Source organism: Etheostoma spectabile, chromosome 13 (assembly GCF_008692095.1).
Source record: "Etheostoma spectabile isolate EspeVRDwgs_2016 chromosome 13, UIUC_Espe_1.0, whole genome shotgun sequence".
In the NCBI taxonomy this organism is placed as follows: Eukaryota; Metazoa; Chordata; class Actinopteri; order Perciformes; family Percidae; genus Etheostoma; species Etheostoma spectabile.
In genome coordinates this window covers 2,865,441-2,873,833 of record NC_045745.1, presented here as the reverse complement: position 1 = coordinate 2,873,833, position 8,393 = coordinate 2,865,441, and the positions used below count along the sequence as shown (strand labels likewise).

Sequence of the window (8,393 nt, the reverse complement as noted above, 5' to 3'; positions counted from 1 at the left end):
CTAGCCAGTCTCCAGACCTTAATCCCATAGAGAATCTGCAGAGGGAGCTGAAGGTTCCAGTTGCCAAACGTCAGCCTCAAAGCCTTAATGACTTGGAGAAGATCTGCAAAGACGAGTGGGACAAAATTCCATGCAGTTTTTTTTTTTTGTTATTCTGTCTCTCACCGTGCAAATAAATCTGCCATTAACATTATAGACTCATTTCTTGGTCAGTGGGCAAATGTACAAAATCAGCATGGGATCAAATACTTTTTCGCTCACTGTATCTGAAAGCGTCTTCTCTAATATGAATAGAGAGCAGAAAAAACAAAGCCTGGAAGGCTGGGACCTTGTTGCTCTGAAGGCTGCTGTATCAGGTCTCAGCTCTGCATTGTTATCAGGCTCATCTGGGCTTTCATTGTATTTTATCAAATCTAAGTCCAGTTCCAAATTAACTCATCAAATCTGAACCCTTTCAAATGACTTTCCTTCTCCTTTTCCTTCAGCTCTAACTTAATACAGCTTTTTTAAATTGTCAATTTTGTGATTCCGTCCATGATTCTGTGATCATAGAAACTATTGGGCTCTACATTAATGCTGTCATCAGTCTGGAACTGGCCCGATACAGGCCCTTGTAAAAAAAAAAAAAAAAAAAAAAAAGATAATTGCCACCGGGCCTAAACAACGTTTCTGGGGGAAACCCTGAAGAAGGAAGCATGAGTACAAGGTGCCACCCTAAGTAAAGCTTAGGAGAAATAAGATGGGTGACTCTGCAGCTTCTATCCTGTGGAAGGGAGACCCACCGGATGCACTTTCATAGCTGAGTCATTCATTTATTGCTCATCAGTCTCTGTGACTGGAGATAGTGAACACAAACAACCACGCTGATGAATCAGTTCACTACCGTGCATATTGTGAGAGATACTGTGTAACACAAGGCTCAAGCATCAGTAATGCCGTCAAATTGTATTTCAAATTGCTCGCAGAGACACTAGATCAGCCTGGCAATCAATGTGGCTTGTCCTAGTTTGACCCGAATTCTTAACTCACTCGTAGCCTAAACTACCGCTTGCTAAGCTTCTCTGTCCACAACATGGCTTAAACTACAACTGCTGTGATATATTTTGACTAGAGAATGGGCTATAAAAACAAATGATTTCACACAAGGCTTATTCTAATTCCTCCAGAAAGGGCAGGGGATGCAGATTCTGTTGCTCCTGGCAGTTTCTAGTTATTTTATGACTGTAGTGACTAAGGACTGAATGGTGTTGCTTGATAAATGATTGCCTTTGCTAACAAATCCCCTAAATTTGACAGCTGTTTTTGTCTTATGTTTCAGTCAGAGCCGCGTGAACAGCTCTCTGAAATGTAAGGCTTCTGTCTTTTGAAAAAGCCGCAATCATGACAGATTTTAAAATGATCTCTGTTTTGATGTTTTGCTTCTAAGACCTCTATATTCTATGTTCAGTCAGCAGAAATACTGCTTTGCAAAACACATCCTGTGAAAGTGACACCACAACAGTGGTTAAATGACAACAAACGTTTTGTCTCCGTCAGGGATGATGTCATCTCTTTTCACTCGCTTTTCTCCCAAGACTCATGCAGCCCACCTCTGCTCGTTGCACTACAATATGATGTGGAATGGGTAGCGGAGGGAGCAAAGCGAAGAATTGCAAAATATCTGTTGCCTTGGCTACCGCAAGTGGCTGGTCAACAGTCAGCAGACCTATATCTCATCTCTGCTCCCTCTCTCCAGATACAAACATACTGTATGTCTGATGTAGAAATGGATACATGTAACATCTTGGACTAATAGAACTGTGTTTTGCAAAGCATCAGATTTACAGCACTGAATAATCTACAGTGTGTCCTTATTTTTATTACTGTAATATTGTATTATACACATACATGTACTCATCATGAGGAGTACTACCCAGCGTGTGAAAACAGTTGTTTAATGTCTTCTGTGGAGGGAGATTTCCAAAGTCTGAAAAAATAACCCTGATGATGTCATCAGGGTTCTCTCAGTTTAGGCTTGGAGATTAGACAACAGATAACCTGCATTACAAACTGCATGGAGTATGTAAGACATGGGCAGCGAGGATACTTTTGATGCATTATGGGAAATTCTTGTATTCTAGTATGCTTCTTGGCACTAAACACTGAGAGTTAGATCCTCAAATATTCTTTCAATTACATGCAGTGATTGGTCCTTATTATGACAAGTTCATTCTATTTAATATTATTTACATAATTGTAAAAGCTCCACATTAACCTCCACATTATTGCCAATGAAAAAATAAAAACCAAGGTCTGGACATTGTTCAAACACCCAACATCTTTCCAACTCCACATCTTGAAATCCAAGCTTTTTGTTAAAGCCATAACTGAGAAAAAAGCTAAAACTAAATGATGGGTCCTGACATTAAAAGGATAAAAAATTAACAAGCACTATCTAAAAAAGACACCATCGCATTGCATTATGGGAAATGTTGGAGCCAGGGTTTTGGGGAGCATGACCCATGAAATGACTTAAGGAAATCTTTGCCTCTGCTGATTGACCAATTTTGACAAGGTTTCCCCCTCATAATCTATGTCCTCTAAGGGTTTTTCAAAACTAGCTTTTTGTCTTATTGAAATTAAATAATTTGTTGTGTTTTATCTCCGTTTATGTACAGTATGTGTTTTGTATGCACCACCAAAACAGCTGGTAAATTGAAATGACTTGTCAGGACCCTTTTGACAACAGTATCTCAAGAGACTAATATGTAAATAGTAAATATGTTCAAGGGTAGGAGCCAGTGTTTTTGGAGTTTGATGGGTAAAATTAAAAATTGCCTAATACTGTCATGCTAATATGGTGTGATGTTGTCCATTGCAACCTGAAAATGCTAGGCTACTATATGCCTGACTTGTTTTCTTTTCCTTAGTCTTAGGATACTTCTCCCAGATATCACACTTGAGGCTAGTTCCAGAAACATGACAGTAACTTTATCGTAGTTCTCCAGAGATATATACACACACACACACACACCCCAGATTTCACAATAGTAGAGCCCCTTTAGGATGAAAATAAATGGGATTTGAAAGTATGAATGTGCTGCTGAAAAATTTGCAGGCACTGTGCGTGACACTAAGTCGAGCATGAACAGAGAACTCTGTGATCCCCTTCTTCAGATCCAACACAAAGCCTGCAAGCTGGGGCTTTCTAGAGATTTAAAAAAAGTTTGAAATCTCTGCATCTGGCAAAGTTAGTATTGATATTGGTATCAGTTAATCCATCAACCTCATACTTGCATATCTTAATGAGTTTTCCAACTACCTTTTATAGCGTGGAGACTTACAGTTCCTATGCAACCAAGCATTCTGCTGGGAATGATAAATCAGGCTGTGTGCAGGACATCATTTATATGAAAGTCAGAGCTACACACCCACCGGGGTAAAAGCACAAAAGGGCAAGAAAATTTGGCACTGGCTAAATATACTGTTGTTGCCTTCATGGAAGCCTTGCATCATAAATCAGAGACAGCATACGTGTGCATCTATCTATGAATATTCTCAAGTAAATGCTCATAAGGGTAAGACTGAGAAGATGTGTTGATATATATAACAAAGACCAAGCTTCAGTGGGGAAGATACAGTAGTTGTCCCAATGTGTACACGCTTGGTACACAATGCATGACTCTTCTGTTGAAATACGCCTTAGATGTTTGCTAATTTGCTAACATTTTGCCAAGTCTTTTCTAACACCGATTTCTTCCCAACAAAACCCCACTTTGATCCCAACATTAACGTTTTTGCTCTCTTCTTTTTCACAGTGACCTAAAGCGCAGAGTCAGTATTCTCATTGATGGATCCCTCATCATTGCTCAAGTCAAGCCGGAGGATGCTGGGAAATACACTTGTGCTCCTAGCAACAGCCTGGGCCAACCCCCCACTGCCTCTGCCTACCTAACAGTGCAATGTGAGTGTTTTCTGCTTTTTCATTGCTGTATGTGCTGAACTTTAGAGTAGTTCCTGGTTCATTGCAAGGCTTCCTCTATATGCCTGTTTGTGTGGGTCAACTCTGTACTAATAATACCTGAACCCAAGTGCTAATCATGCCGGAGGAATCAGAGGAATGGAACATGGCAGAGCATGTAGAGAAAGAGATGTTGTCCACTGCAAGAACATGGATAACTTCAATCCCCTGAAAAATTGGCTTCTAATCTTAGACGTTAAATATTTTTGACTAAATCAGCAACAATCAAAAACATCCTTAGGTATTATAGGTTTATTGCAGACTCTGTGGGTATGGTTTGATCACGTGATTGACAGTGATCACACAATCCACCAAACTAGAGCCAACTTCCAAAGAACAAGAAAAACCGTGTCATGTGAAACAAGTGTTCTAACTTTGGTTGAAGTTAGTTTGTTTATATAGGATCCCATAGTGCATATCCTAGAAGCTTGTCAAGAAAATACTTTATTAGGGTATTTGAAGCTATAATAGGCCCTTTAGTTTTTTGCATCATTGGGCATAAAATTCCATAATAACCTTTCAGCATATTATAATTCAAGGGGTCTGGGAGACTTCTGCACCTCCTCCTGGCTCTGTTCTCAGGCTTTAGAAAATATAGCCTGTAACGAAAGAATTTGGCCCATCACAGGTTTCAGAGAGAGACAGTGTTTCCATGGGCTGATGCATGTGCACGTCCCTTCAGATGACAAACACAGCGAAACACGTTTCAGTTTGGGAGAAACGTTTCAGAGATGGAGAGAAAATTATTCAGACATGAACTTTAATCACAGTATGTCATCTCAAAGGGCTTTACAGGCCCACACAAGAAAACAGGGTAGTAATTCTAAAAGATTTGCTGCTATATAACCACAACAGGGTCCCAATCATTATGGGGATGATTTAAATGAATGACTAGTACTGGTACAGGTTACTGTATGAAGAGGATTAGACAGTTTCGGAGTTTTTGGGCATTTATTTAGCCTTTTCCAGAAAACTGCCTTCCCCCAGCTTTAAGTGAATAAACTAGACAATAGAAAATGATTGAGGATCTCTTGAGCAGTGTGTTTTGCGTAGTGCTTCATTTGGCTCATAAACATGCAGTAAACAGGCAGTGACTTGAATAAGATGTCAAAGTCAATAGTCATGAATACGCAACAGCACAGAGTACACCATGAATCGGAAAACAGAAATGTGTTTTCAGTCTACAAAATGTTACGCACAACAAAATTACAAGTTTGAAAATGCATGTCAATTATGGCAGTGTCTACAGTATATGTCATAATGCAATATACATTTACATAAAATACAACTTAGCTCAATAGGAAAAGTATGATTGTCAGCAAAGGATTTTTTCCCTTTATGTATAGGTTATTAAAAATAGTTGTATCGAGACCCCCACTCTTTCATTTCATGTTTATTTGAACAAGGACAGGTGCTACGACGTAGACCAATGTACAGCACCACAGCATTTATACACAGAATTACAGTAATACACAGCATTAGAGCAATAAAGAACAGACATCAAACATTGCCACATTAAAATACATGAAGCACATACACATCCAAGGCACATCCATCCTTATATTGGTGTATGTATATATACACTGTACATGACTCTGATTGCCCTTAATCAACAAGTCAAGAAATTGTATTTTAGTTGTATTATTTACCGATCAAGAACGTCTAAATGTATTTGGTGTTATTGATACTCTTTAAATGCAAATAGCTAATCCATCCTTTAAAAGACATAAGATAATCTACTGGGAATCCACATCAGGTGTTACTGAGTCCAGACCGACTGCGATTGCCAGCAGCAGCTCCTGAGCAGCAGAAAGGACAGCGGCAGGCCTAACTGTGCTCACCTGATTGCAGACATTTTCTGGATAAAAATAGCTTTCAAGTCAGCTCCATGAGGAAACAATCTTGTTTTCATTCACGGATTAACTCATTTCACCTCGCCCCCTACGGTGGGAGTAGGTACACTACATTCCTACAGTGGAACCACGAAGCTCATAGACACTGCATGATCAATAATTACAGATACTGCTCACGATTATGCTCCGAGAAGGGCACTAGCGGGAAAACAGGAAAAAAAACCTGTGATTCCTGTTCCATCAGTGGGAATTAATACATTTGATAATGTGAGCGTATCTGCTCTGTGAGATGGGTGAGTGACAGATGGGGCTGAATCCATTTAGCTCCTTACTAGATATTGGCTCTAACAAGGTTTGGGTGTTAAAAACTTCAAAAACAGTGGCACATATTACAGAAACATTTGGTGACAAAAACATATTTTATTGTGGGTTCTAAAATCCCAGGTGGAAACTACAAACAGGGCTCAAAACAAATCCAGTTGGAGTCTTGCCATGTGTGACCCTGCGAGATCGCCAGTCTTTACATATTATGACAGTCTTTAACGCTAGATGGGAGATGGTGTCAGACTACAGTAGTCTTTTCAAAGTCTTCTAGTGTATGATAGCCTTGGGTGCTGCTCCTAAGCTTTGTAATGGAAGGGAAACCCCTGGTCTCCAGGCCTACTCAGTCCCACCTCTCAGCCAGTACCAAACAAACACCCATTTGCTTTCTCAAATACACTTTTCTATTTTTATTGGTTTGCCTTCTGCTTCTCCCTCCTGCTCACTCCCTCTCCCCTGCCTCCTCCCCCTTCTCTTAATTTCTCATTTGTACTCATTTATGTATATATATTCATATGCACAGCAACACATCTCTATCTCTCCCTGCCTCCGTCTTCATCATGGGTGTCCGCCTCCTCATTTTCCCCTCCCATAAAACACTCACTCAGTCCATCAGTCACTATAGTCTATAATCATGACGCTTGGTGAATTTGTCACTTTGGAAATGCATCTGGCTCTTATCCGGAGCAGACAGGTAGACGCAGGACGAGCTCTAAGATTTTAGCCTCGGCAAGCGGTGACCGGCCACTGGTAGTAGTCAAGGCAACAGACATTTTGCATTCCTTTGCTCTCCTGCCTCGTTTGATGGCTGTACATTAGATTATGTGTGTGTGTGTGTGTGTGTGTGTGTGTGTGTGGAACAGAAGCAGGCAACACCAGTCGTGAGAGGGAGGGAGAAGTGAGAGGGGGGATTACATCATTGCTTTAAGACCAAGGACTTTTTTGTCAGACTGCAGAGCGCTCCCTCTGTCTTTCTGTCCTATTCTTTCCCCTTATTCCCATTTTTTTTCCTTCCGTCCCCTCTTCCTTTCTTTATCCCTTTCTCTCAATCCTCAACATTCGCTCTTCACCATTCGCTTCATGCCCTTTTTCTCTCTTCTGCTTCGTCCTGTTGAAATCTCTCTCCCACATTCTCCTTTCCTCCCTTTTTTTCCCTGTCCTGCCTCTGTCTTTCTCCCTGAAATGCCTGCCAGTGAATGACTTCCCTAAAGCATCTTGCAGTGGGAACCAGCGTGTCGTGAGCGATAGCGCTGTCTGAGGGCTATATTTAGAAACTTGGCTGATTTTCTTGTCTGTGGTCCTGGTGGCGGCGCTCCTCTGGGCTCTCTGTGGCGGAGCGCAGGCTAGCCGGTGGTTAGGACTCGGGAGGACAGCAGCTGTTGTACAAAGTTGTTCTGGCAACGATGTGGTCAATCGATCTCTCTCGCTAAAGTTCAGTCCCCATCTCCCCATGTCACGCAGTCATTCGCTCACTCTCTCACTCTCTCACTCTCTCATCTCCTCTCCTTTCTAAAGCCAGATGGATGCCTTTTGCCTGCTTTATTGTGTCACCCTGCATCCTCCACCTCTCTCCTCTCTCCTCCCCTCTCTCCTCTGTCCTTTCTCCTCCCCCTCTTTCCTCTCTCTTCTCTCTTCTCTCACCTTTCTCCTCCACCAGCTCCTCTCTACCTTACATCATCCATTCACATCTCTCTCTTTCTCTCTCACTCTCTCTCTCTCTCTCAAATTCAAAGGGTCTTTACTGGCATGAAAGTTCCAATAACAATCTTGCAAAAGCATCAACATGCAATTTGTTCAAATAATCAGACAGAACACAATAAACAGTTATATGAACGATAACACAATAATAGGATGGATTCATATTAATTATGTAAATAAATTGTGATAGCAAACGATGAAAACAAATGTTAATGAGCAATATGAAACAAAACCCCCAAAATTTAATTCTAAAAAAAAATGTTCACCAGAATTTAACATCAGATATACATGTATACAGATATTTAAAGCACTGTAACAAACTAACTCTCTCTCTCTCTCATCTGTCCTCTTTCCCACGCTCAGCCTTGCTCGTCCTTCCTCTATCGCTGATGGAGCTCACGCCTCTTCCTCACCCCCGCCCCCTCTCACTCACACCAATTCTCCTCCTTATCACCTAGTGCCTGCTCTGAAGCTCTCCTCTCTGACCTCATTTAGGAACCACACTGTTCTCTCCTCTCTTC

The 8,393-nt window shown here is 41.1% G+C and overlaps 1 protein-coding gene across 5 annotated transcripts in view; it reads left to right on the top strand.

The window, feature by feature from the left end:
* Positions 1 to 8,393, top strand: part of igsf9bb (immunoglobulin superfamily, member 9Bb) — a 118,336-nt gene that overhangs the window by 66,723 nt on the left and 43,220 nt on the right. For all 5 annotated transcript variants that reach the window (XM_032534532.1, XM_032534530.1, XM_032534531.1 and 2 more), the window contains exon 7: positions 3,798 to 3,943. In XM_032534532.1, coding sequence (XP_032390423.1) covers positions 3,798 to 3,943 — 146 coding nt within the window. The remainder of the gene's footprint in view (positions 1 to 3,797; positions 3,944 to 8,393) is intronic.